The sequence below is a fragment of the Acartia tonsa genome, chromosome 2, assembly GCF_053477335.1.
Source record: "Acartia tonsa isolate MP-2025a chromosome 2, ASM5347733v1, whole genome shotgun sequence".
In the NCBI taxonomy this organism is placed as follows: Eukaryota; Metazoa; Arthropoda; class Copepoda; order Calanoida; family Acartiidae; genus Acartia; species Acartia tonsa.
This window is the reverse complement of record NC_137261.1, coordinates 3,664,082-3,675,833: the sequence shown is the minus strand read 5'-3', so window position 1 is coordinate 3,675,833 and position 11,752 is coordinate 3,664,082. Positions and strand designations below refer to the sequence as shown.

Below are 11,752 nucleotides of genomic sequence, written 5' to 3'. Positions count from 1 at the left end.
AAAATCTATATCTATGGGTAATAGTCATAACCTATAACCAATTATATAATGAGATTAATATATCAGTGCAGCACCTCTTAAATAACTTAAAAAGCAATTCTGTCATTATTATATTGACTTTTAATATTAGCCAATTTTCGATTATATGTGCTTCACTCTTATCGATGTTGCCATCCTTGTTTGGCTACATAAAACCCTAACATTAATTAATAGCATCTCATATGCTTAAAAAGTCGGATTGTTATATATTTTGAGAAAAATAGGATAAACCCTTAAATAATTATTGTATTATTTTTAATATGAATATTCCTGAATACGTGTTAGAGGAAGTGATAAAAGGAATTATTTTGATGTATCTATCTTATATTCATCTGCACCATATTTAATAATCTTTCCAGTATGGCTACGAAACCGTTTAATATCCGCCGGATTAGAGCCGGTTCTCAGCCATATTGAAAAATAATGTTTTACATGAAATTTTCCAAGAATATGTTTTAAAAAAACAAAATATTATTACCAGTTTTCTTAGCCCTTGCCTTCGGCCCCTAGGCTAACAAAACTAGTTTAAATCTTTTAGTTTATATTTTAATAACCGCGGAAAGCTGTAAATAATACGATGCGATAGATAACTATTCTAGCTAATTAATTATGATTACACCGTAACATTAGTAATACAAATTTGTTTAATTTTAATATGTTATTAAAAATACGAAAAGTTATTATTGTTTATTTGTTATATCAAACGCAAAAAATACGCAGAAAAAAAAATTATTCATGAAACAATATGATGACATTAAAATTGACTATATGTGGTATTTTTATGAAATAATGAGAAAAAAAAAATACAGCACACGTAAATAAATATTTGCTCAAATCACATGAAAGTCCTTGGTTATACCTATTAAATATATATACCTTTGATATGATTCCTAACAATATCTATTTTAAAAAGAATATGTTTTCTAATGCTCATTTTTTAAAAATTATCTTCTAAGTCTCATGCACCTAACAGGATCAGCTTGAGGTCCAATACAGCCAGCGTACGACATCACGTGACCTATGTACGACTGCTCGTGCGTTTTGTGAAATAGATGACCCATAGGACCTGGAAAAAAATATAAGCAAGGTTAATAATTAGTTAATAAGAGGTTGCGTGAATATAATATCAATGATTTGTTTGGTTTTTTTCTTGAAAAAGTTATCTATAATACAAAGTAGAATGATGTCTGTCCGTCCGTCCGTCCGTCTGTCTGTCTGTCCGTCTGTCCCTGAAGATCTCGGTAACCACTGAACTGATCGGATTCTACTCTTCAGGGAATATACCTACTGGTCCTGTGGTGGTTTTAGGCTATTTTCTTGGGGGGTGGGACACCTTCTACCTCCCAAAAAATAAAAAAATTCCCCCCCAATTTTCTTTTTGCAGAAGATTTCCTTGGTCCTTTATTTTTTATTTTTTTTTTGCAGAAGATTTCCCTTGTCCTCTTACGAATTTTGCCTAAATTTTTTTGATTACCTCTTGGGGCAAAGCCCCTAGAGGCTAGGGGCGAAGCCGCTAGTTCTTTATAAAGTAATAAGGTTTCTTTCTCTTAGTTGGGTCTTGGATGGTGTTAAGCTATCGACTCACTTCCCCACCTAAATATAATAGCCTCTAGAGGCTGTTTAATATTAGAAAACCAACCCATTGATAACACGATCTTTGTCAACAAATTGTAAAAGATAATGATTTGCAAATTTTCTGATCCCTTTTAGGCTTGAATCTTTTAGATTTTATCCAAACTTAAACCTGTCACCTTAATAACGACAAAAAAGTCTAATTACAAACAAATAAGTACCTGCCGCCCAAATACCAACGTCATCACCGCCATGAGTCTCTGAATCTAGGGGAATGGCGCTGGGCTGCAGGAAGGTGGGCGCAGCACTCTGACCATGGGGCAGCACGTCAGATCTAACTATGGCCTTCCAGTCTTTGTCCTCTGAGCCCTCTTTTACCTACACAAAACATATCCTTATATGAAAGTAGCAGGATCTCTATGTGTGTAAGTCCAAAGGATCTCTGTAACCGCTGAACTGATATTGTTCTTCTTTATAGCGTTTCTTTTCTTAGGTCCTGAGAAGGTCTATATAACTATTTTAGGATAGGGTACCGACATCCTCCCAAGAGCTATCGACGCTACAAAAATATGCCCACCCCTTAAAAAAAACCTTACTTTTAATGCAGGTGCTAGTAATCTATAATACAAAGTTAATGTAATAGAAAAACAAGGATGCTAATATTCATTCCATCATTACCTTTAACCTCATGAAACCCGGACCATTGGCATAGCTGAGAATAGGAAAGGTATGTCCATCCAATCCTTTCATAATCCAGTTAGTGGTTTCGGAATGGACTACACCAAGAACATCTGAAGTTCTTCCTTAAATCAAGAATTATGCTCTTAATCAAAGTTTTTAGGCTTTTCTTACTTTTGCACATCAAACTGCAGAAAATCTATTTATCATCAGAAGTGTTCGAGTGTATTAACAGTAGATCTCACTAACAGTTAAGCCTATACTGGGTTTTCGGAGAAAATTTGACTATTTAGTAGGGGGTTCACTCATTACACAATCTCCTCCCAATAAAAAAATCTGTTTCCTTTTTCAATTTTAAGTTGGTTTTCTAAACACCCCTTTTCTATAGGAACTCCCAGAAAGCGACTAGGGACGAATCCGTTTACAAATTGTTAAATTTAGAAATGTATAGATAAGATAAACTATTGAGTAGCTGCACTACTATTATTACCTGGATAACCGCCCAGACTCATGGTGTGGGAGTGGTCAGCAGTAACAATAACCAAAGTTTCCTAGCAGAATATCAAATGTTCATATATCCCATTATATAAAGTATCCTATAAAGTAGTAAGGTTATCTGATTGGAACTTAAAAAGTTTTATGTCATTTTATTTTTTATTTTGGGCCTTGGGTTGGTTTTAATCTATTTTTCTGCCTCCTCTTACTCCTTCGACGTTTGGGGCGCAACCGCTAGTCCTTCAAAAAAGTAGAAGGATGGTTGCGCGCGTTTGCATTTTTTAGCCTATTGATCAACATTTTAAGTGAATTTTGTGCATAGACCTGGGCAGGTTTTACTCCTAATTAATTAATTAAAATTAAACAAATGCAGCTATATCCTATACTTCGGACAAATATTTAATAACTAAAGCATACTATAATGCTATAAGTATTACTTTTTATTTGCATTTTCGCTCTTTTTTGCTTAAATTGTATTTTATGAACAATTTCCTTGAGATCAACTTTTCTAAGAACACTTTCAAGAGCTATGTCCATTTCCAGAGTTTCTGTGAGTGATCTGACTGCTGTCCCAGCATGGTGTCCATGGTCTATACGTCCTCCCTGATATATTTCATTATAAAGTAGCGTAGCAATGTATTTGAAATGTATATGGTTTCTGTACTTTGACTATGTTATAATCTATACGCCATTTTGTACAAAAAAAATGGAGTATCAAAGCAACTTGTAAACAATTAGGTAAATACTAACCAAGCTCTAACTCCTAGGTTATCCTTTGTAGGAAATTCTATATGATTTGGCCAGATGTCCTCTTTGTTGATCGACTGTCAAAATTTTGTAAAGTTTTTGTATCAACAGAAGAATCAGAATCAGAAAGTAAATGGTAGGCTTGTAGCCAAAACAATCCAATTATTGAAATAATAGTTGTTTACCTCTATGAGTAGAAAGTATCCTTTTTTATTATCATTTTCAAGGAAATCTACAGCTTTATCTACCATATCTACCAGTCTTGGGGCATGCCTGAAAAAAATTTGTTTCAATTGAGAAAAAATAGAGTATTGAAAATGGAGGAATGAGAAACTGTCCCAATTTTGTATAACTTTTACGGAACAAGTTCCAATTACGTCATATTTTTCTTTCCCGAAAAAGGGAGGGGGGGAAGAAAATCTCTTCAAAAGAGATGGGGAAAACCCCCTTTTCTCCCATCTCTTTTTTCTTCCCCCCTTCCCTTTTTTTTCTTTCCCCCTTCTCTTTTTCGGGAAAGAAAAATATGACGTAATTGGAACTTGTTCCGTAAAAGTTATACAAAATTGGGACAGTTTCTCATTCCTCTTGAAAATGTATCTAAATTATTTAACTTTTAAGCCTTTTTTTAAATATTGAGTGGCTAATTTACAAAAAAAAATATGCTATGCGAGCGTTCAAAACTATCCTATGGTATGAAGAAATGCTGTTTTTTTTTTGTCTGAAGGATGAATGATTTCGAAGTCTGGTCCTAATAAGTTGTACTTTTTAGGAAAGTACTAGAATGGTTTTTTGCTTTATTCATCTACACTATATACGTGTAAAAAAAACTAACTTGTATTGATTATGCTGATCTAGGTATGGAATATGATCCATGCTGAATAGTCCAAATAATTTGTCTACTTCGTTTACATCAACCTTCTTTAGATCATCCACTTTGTCAACAAAAACTCCTGAAAAATATTCAAATGTTGGATATACAGAATTAGTGTCATTCCCACTTCTCCTCTCATCCTTACTTTTTAAAAGTATTTTTATGAAGTCACTTTCCGTATCTCCATAATGTTTCATCTACAAGGACAAAATTAAGCAAAAGTTACGTAGTAACATCAGTTGATTTTTATACGGCAAGAGTAGAGAAAGACAGGCGGACGGACGCATAGATTCTAGTAATTGAGTAGCTGCACTGCAAAATGTATACCTTTGTCATTGGTATCCTTCCAGAACTGAATCAGATCTCGTTTATCATTTCTCAAACACATGAAGGTATCGTTGGCATCCGTTTCTGAAAAAAATACACAAATCTTTTATATGAATCTAGGGATGTTAGAAGTGTCCTTTCAAATTCAAAACTGGCATGATTATTCATCGTACTATGGACAATTTTTTGAGGATATAAAAATGTAAAAATTTTAGGATTAAAACCAGTTTTGTTATCCCTGAAGGACTAAATGTCCGGGCTAACAAAACTGTTATGATTTTATAATTTTCATTTCAATATCCGTAGAAAACTGTCTGTATTACGATGCTATACATGTTTTTTTAGTATGATTGAGAACCGGTTCTAATCCAACAGATATCAACCGGTTTCAAAGCCATACTGGACAGAACAAGGATGACATTAACTTACAGCAAATCCAATATAAATGAATAAAATTCTACCTGGAACTTGTTGAACTGTAGTAAAGGCTTCTCTACCACCACCAAGGATTACATCAACATTACGACCAGGAGCATCTTCTACAAGCTGACGAGCAATGTCCTAGGCGAGATGGTAAACAAATTCTAAAATTCTACCTGCTAGTTTTCTTAGTGCTAGGGAGAACAACTAATTTCCCTAAAAGTATATGGAAGAGAGTCCATAAGGACATATTTACTTTTTATAATAAAAAATCAAATTTTCGAGGTGGTAAGGGGGTTGGTATTAATGCTCACCAGGTTGCTTTATGTGAAAGCACCAGAGCTTTTGTTACCTTAAAAGTATCAGGGGCATCTTTGGGAGACACAGTATCACACTCCCAGTCTCTGTAGGCTGTAGCTGCATAGGCAGCCGCTGGGGTAGCGTGTGTAATCCTAGACATTAAACTTTATCATTACAAAAATTAACATTTGAAAGAATAGTTTACATTAGAAATGTACCAAGCATTTATCTATCCACTCACTCCTGTGTATAATATTCTGATTTTGTAAGTTTGTATGTATCGGTGTACGAATGTATCCTCGGCCATTTAAATACACATAGCGAGAAAAAAATCTATAATACAAAGTAGCTTGATGTCTGTCCGTCTGTCTGTCCGATCTTAAGATCTCAGTAACCACTGAACCAATCGGATTCTACTCTTCAGGGTATATACCTATTGGTCCTGTGGTGGTTTTAAGCTATTTTCTTGAGGGGTGGGACACAAAAAAATCTCCCCCTTATTTTTTGTTTATGGGGAAGTTAGTTCACATAAAACTACTGGCAGCACCAGTAGAACTTAAGTTCTTTTATATTTTTTTTTAATGACCTCTTGGGACAAAACCCCTAGAGGCTAGGGGCGAATCCGCTTGTCCATATATAATTTTCTACATGTATTGATGATATTCACATCATTGATAGTGCATAAGATACTAGCGGCTACGCCTCTGAAGGCCGCTATATCGGTTCAGCGGTTACAGAGAACCTTCGCTCTTGGCAGACAGACACACATTTTAACAATATTTTACCTAGTCGTTGTAACAATTCCAGTTTTCATACCAGCATTCTGAGCCCACTGCAGCACTGTAGGAACTCTAAACAATTTAAAATATATAAAACAAGGGTGACAACATCCATAAGTAATGAAGCACAAAATCATATTTTTACATTTTCTAATATTTATATCGTGTAGTATGACTGGCAGGCCAACGGACAAAGTAAATTACATACTGGATGCTCGTTGGTAAAGGGAATCTTAGAAAATCACATTTCTCAATAGTGTTACGGACTAACTGATGGACAGACAAAGTTAATTATAGAGTAGCCTTGTTATTAACAAGGACAACTCTGTAGATACGTGGCGAAGTAAACTTTACATGTGTAAGACAGACAGAATGAGAGAGATCTGCTAAGCTGTGCCTATAGTGAATGCGCTTCATGCACTACGTAATATATATGTAATTTGAATTAAATAGCTACATGAGTTTAAGTTTAGTTTACTAGTCATCTTGTTTCTAAAAGAGAAAGGTATTTTTTCCAATCTTACAAATTTTCTAAAAATAATAATTAAGTATAAATAGATTTGGTTAACTTTCTACCTTGTAGCATTTTGTGAGGCCATTGCATCACCCCTCACCACAGATTTGTCATATCCAACAGTATAGAAATTTGTCTTCACTCCTAAAAAAGATTTAGATTTTTAAAATTTAATTTTTAATCCACAGACAATTGTCTCTCCTTTATGTACATATGGTAAAGCGACTCTACCCCAGTAATTTTTTAAAGCGTAGCTTTTTATAAAATTAGGTTCTTTACATCCGCCCGTCTGTCCTTTAGATAACACTACTTTTCATGAGAAGAGAAACTTCAATAATTTAGAAAAGTTGTTGTAAATAAGAATCATTTTATTGTCAACCGCGACAAAGACTCAGTGAAATCGTCATATTATGTATAACTTTAAAATTCAGCTAGATGTCTAAACCTGTTCCTAAACCGACAATCTATATTTTCGGATACACACAAGCGGGTTAAAACTTGAGGCTTATAAGAGGCTGATGTGAGGCTGCCGAGCCCTGCATCTTATATCAGTACCTGACATAATAGCAAAAGCAGTGGCAGCGCTATCTGGGACCATGGCGTCCAGGTTGTACGTTTTACTCAGACCAAAGTTTGGAAATTTCTCCCATGAGAGGTTACTACTTGGACCATCCTCTTTCTTCTGTTGTCCCTGCAAAAGGCGTAGATTAAGAAAGAAGTGGAGCATTTAAAATATGCAGATTTTTTGTTCTTATTATACGATTAAAAACAGTTTTGTTAGCCCTGAGGAGCCGAATGCCCAGGCAAAAAACTGAAATAAATTTTATGAAATTTCTTAATATTCGTGAAATATTGTCTGTAATACAATGATACAAACATGATTCAGTAGGACTGAAAACCGGTTCTAATCCAGCGTGTATTAATCGGTTTCGAAGCCGTACAGGAAAAAGCTTTATCATACCTTTAAAATCCTGGCGGCTGCGACTGTGCTAAGACTCATCCCGTCTCCAATAACCAGGATGATATTCTTTGCTAGGCCTGTATTTTTCTCTAGCTGCAATTTCAAACATATATATTTTAGTTGTGCTTTAATTTCTTTCTATATATCTATAATATCGAAGCTACTTAAAAAAATATTGGTGTCTGTCGGTGATTCTTACGAAATAGAATGCATGATAGCCTGGTCTGATTTTTCTTAACTTCTCTTAACTTTTCCTTCCCCTCATCTTATCCTTCCCTTTTTTACTTAAACTTTTCTCTCGCTAATCCTTTAAAATATCAAAACAATAATAATTAGAAAACTGAGGATTAACAGAACTAGGTAGAGAGCGCTGTAAGTACGATGAATTTAAAAAGAACAAGGATGACAACATCCATATAAGCGAAGCACTGAAACGGTAGGACAAACGGACATGAACACTTATATAGTGTTAGAACTGAATAATCAGAATATAAATGTATAAGAGTCGAAGCAAAATTGTAAGTAAATTTGTTGAAAAACTGCTTTATACAGGATAATGTTTATGGACATACTTACATATTTAGGACTTGATTATACGGACGGACGGACAACCGACCCTAATTATAGAAAAGCTTCGCTTTTAAAAAGACAAACTATCAAAACTTGGAAAAAAGAGTGCTATGGTGCACAATAGTAAGGTTGAACAAAAAAGAATATGTTTGATTCCTTGAGAGCTTCTTCTAACTCCATGGCCCCATTGATCATCCAGAAATCTTTATCCTCGACCACCCCAGCCTCACGTTTCTCTCTGTTGTCATGGTCATGCTTGTGCTTGATTTTATAACTTTCATATTCGGGATGGTATTTGTCACAGTAACAAAATGTAAATAGATATACTAGAACATAATATTTTGAATTCATCTGAAAAATAAACATTCGTCAACAATTTGTAAAATTTCTTTTATATGTTATACATACAATAAGATCTAAATAACCGCGTTAATAGAACTATGTAAAATGTAGTTTACCATTTTCAGAGAAGATTAATGTTACTTCTGAACATTTTTTGTTCAGACAGTACAACAATGATATTTGTTTTACCCAATTCTCCATATGAGAAGATATGCTAGGGGAGCAGACACTATAAAATAAAAATATCTGTATTAGAAATAAAATATTTTATAAATTTCACTACTGAAATCAAATGTTCTAACACTATTCGTATGATTTTGTTTTGATAACTAAAATGTTTCCCAATAGAAATTCATGATAATAACTATCAGGGCTAAAATTTGAGTTATAAATATAAGAATAAACAGCAAAGTGGGTGGAGCGTGTTTACCTAAGTGAGTAGTGGGCGGAGATTAACAGGTAAATCACTGCCTTTTGGAAATATGGCTCCAGAATTATGATGTAGACGCAGGTATAAAGTAAAAATAGCATGACAATATGCATAAGTAGTGAAGCATAAGAATGGATGTAAAATATACATGGATATACTGACAGGGAAAAAATGTGTCGTCAATTTGTGTTGATAACTTGGACCTCATTTATTGGCCAGTTTGTTAGTACAGTAGTAGGGGAGGGGATGGGATAAGGGTGGTGGATTTTTATTATTTTACGTTGGCAAATCTTGGAGGTCTACTCTATTAATGCTAGAATCAACTAACTTAAATTGAATAAAGGTGAAACAAGATAAGACGTTAGGTAGATTTTAGATAAATAATGATAAGATAGTTAAACATGATATCATCATTTATCAAATCAAAATATTTCTAGAACTATGTTTAATAAGTACTATGTGTTACCAAATAAAGGACGTTTTTGGGGTAAGGTGTTATGGGGGTAATCCCAACCTCTTACAACTCCCCATTACAAAAAAAATTGGGGGTGTCTTGGCTCAAATCAGGTATATATTTGAGGTTTAATACAACAAAATGTATGTTTTTAAACCTCCTCTCCCTCCAAGTAAATTTTACCCCCGGAGAATAGCCCAAACAATTTTGGAGGAGTTTGTGTCCCGTTACTCGACTCCCAACAAAAGAACGTGTCCTAACTTTTGTGATTTTTTGTCAACCCATTCGTGACGAGCTCCCAAAGTTAAAAGTTTCGATTCACCGATGTTCAATAAAATAGATTTTTTCAATAATTACTCAACAGAATTCAATATGTAAGGTGTCAAATTAAAGAACTATTTTTGTTCATAATGGCAATTTTCTTCTTTTTTTGTTGTATCCTAAAATCAACTCATTTTTTTTTAAAACTTAAATTACTTAATAAATAAGAGGTCTACGAAAAAAAAATTTTACATCTACTACTTACTAAAAACACGTTCCTAATGAGATTTTTCCCCACCCTGGCTGCAAAACGTTCACTTTCTGGCAACTTTACCTTTAGACTGTTTAAAAAAAAAGTAATCTGACTAATTTTAATAATAATAAGACGGAGAAAATATATTTACAAATCAACAGGACACTTTGCATAACTTGTGAAAAAGCTTTATTAATTACATAAAGCTTCACTTTTTTATCACAAAAAATAATCAAACAACAATCAAATTTTCAATCAAACATTCAATTGAACTAAACTCAGAAACAAGATAAATATATTATTTATCACATTTAAAATAAATTGATTCCAAAGAATCTTTGTCATCATTTTGTCACACTAGAAAATAAAGCTAACAAAAGTGAAAAATTAACTGTAATATTGGTAAATAAAATCGAAGTTATTGATATTATTTAAGTGATATTAAGCCCATAACATATTGACACAACTGGAATCAAACAAATACAGTTCTATACATGTTTATTAAAACAAGAATTAGAATTTACTCTGAAGCGAATCGTTTTCATAACACATTTTATGAGACATTTAGAATTAAGGAAAAATATATTTGTCAATGAAAATTTTTTCAAAATATTTGTTTGGCTCTAAAAGACAGGTCACCAAAAAAGCTAAATTAGTCTTTGTAAGCATTCAGCTTAATCAATCTGAAACTTTTCGTTAAATATATATATATTTTTTTTTTAAAATGGTATAGTTCCTTTTTGTGGCGACCCCCCTTCGTTTTTTTCACAGTAGCTTTTCTCCTATTTCTAGGAGGCTCTAACACTGCGGGGTCAATTGCTTAACCCTATGGGGCAATCACCTAACCCAATATAACCTAACCTAACCTAGTCACCCCAAATCAAAAGCCATTTTAAAATACGATGAATCACCCCTTAATGGGCGTTGCCACGAAAGGAACTATTCCAAAAAAAACATATTCGGTTTTAATAGAAATATTCAAATCATAGTATAAGATGTATAATGAAAATAATAAATTATAAATATCTTATCTCAATATTCCAATACCTATACCTCTACAAGTAATTAAAATATCGGTCAAATTTATTTTGAGTTAAAAAGGGTAATTGTACTGAATGAACGCCGCAATTTACAATAACTAGCGGCTGCGCCTATATTGGCACATAGAATAAAATAGTCCAAACCTTATTGGGACCTATTTGAGGCTTCATGTTGATCAGAGCCAAATCGGTCCTGTGGTAAGCAGTATTGAAAATCTTACAAATTTTTATAACTTAACAAACTAATATACAAAAGTAAAAATCATATAATAATATAGCTCCCAAAAGCTTACTTCATCTTTTAATCATTATAATCTAATTTGGGTCTCATTTCGATGAAAGTTTTTTTAAACAGATTAATAACAGATCGATGGAGGGATCAACACATATTTTTTAAAGCTTTTCTACGTTTAGTGTGGGTCCGTCAGTACGTCAGCATGTCGGTCTGTGCGTCGTAATGGATAGCTCATATCGTTGATTTCTTTTGTTAAAATTGTCCTTTCATTTCAAACTTGAAAGTTTTAATAATGATTTCTGTAGAGGTTTGGATCGATTTAGATTGCGTGCTAATTCAGAAAATGTCCAGAATTTGAATCTCAAAACTTCAATAAAAAGATCTGAGGGAATCTAAGAATTTGAAAGAGGCAACAAATTTTACATGTGAAATCAGTAATTTTAGATTTATATAACAATAACAAT

At 33.3% G+C, this 11,752-nt stretch overlaps 1 protein-coding gene across 1 annotated transcript; it reads right to left on the bottom strand.

The window, feature by feature from the left end:
- Positions 1-861: 861 nt before the first annotated feature.
- Positions 862-11,224, bottom strand: LOC145312361 (alkaline phosphatase-like). Its single transcript, XM_080151600.1, has 16 exons — positions 11,198-11,224; positions 8,432-8,624; positions 7,704-7,798; positions 7,298-7,433; positions 6,805-6,886; positions 6,235-6,300; positions 5,502-5,601; positions 5,191-5,290; positions 4,730-4,813; positions 4,364-4,481; positions 3,717-3,804; positions 3,279-3,387; positions 2,780-2,842; positions 2,290-2,414; positions 1,833-1,989; positions 862-1,105 (listed from the first exon to the last, which is right to left on the bottom strand). Exons 1-16 carry the CDS (start codon positions 11,222-11,224, stop codon positions 984-986), a joined length of 1,665 nt encoding a protein of 554 aa, XP_080007726.1. The 3' UTR covers positions 862-983.
- Between the last annotated feature and the right edge of the window lie 528 nt (positions 11,225-11,752).

Bases quoted from the DNA above. Each gene is read 5' to 3' on its own strand.
- LOC145312361 (XM_080151600.1), bottom strand. From the start codon at position 11,224: ATGAAGCCTCAAATAGGTCCCAATAAG. The intron at 5,291-5,501 runs GTAACAAAAGCT...CATCTCGCCTAG, and splicing joins ATGCCCCTGATACTTTTAAG to GACATTGCTCGTCAGCTTGT. The intron at 2,843-3,278 runs AGGAAATTGTTC...TGATATTCTGCT, and splicing joins TCTTAGAAAAGTTGATCTCA to AGGAAACTTTGGTTATTGTT.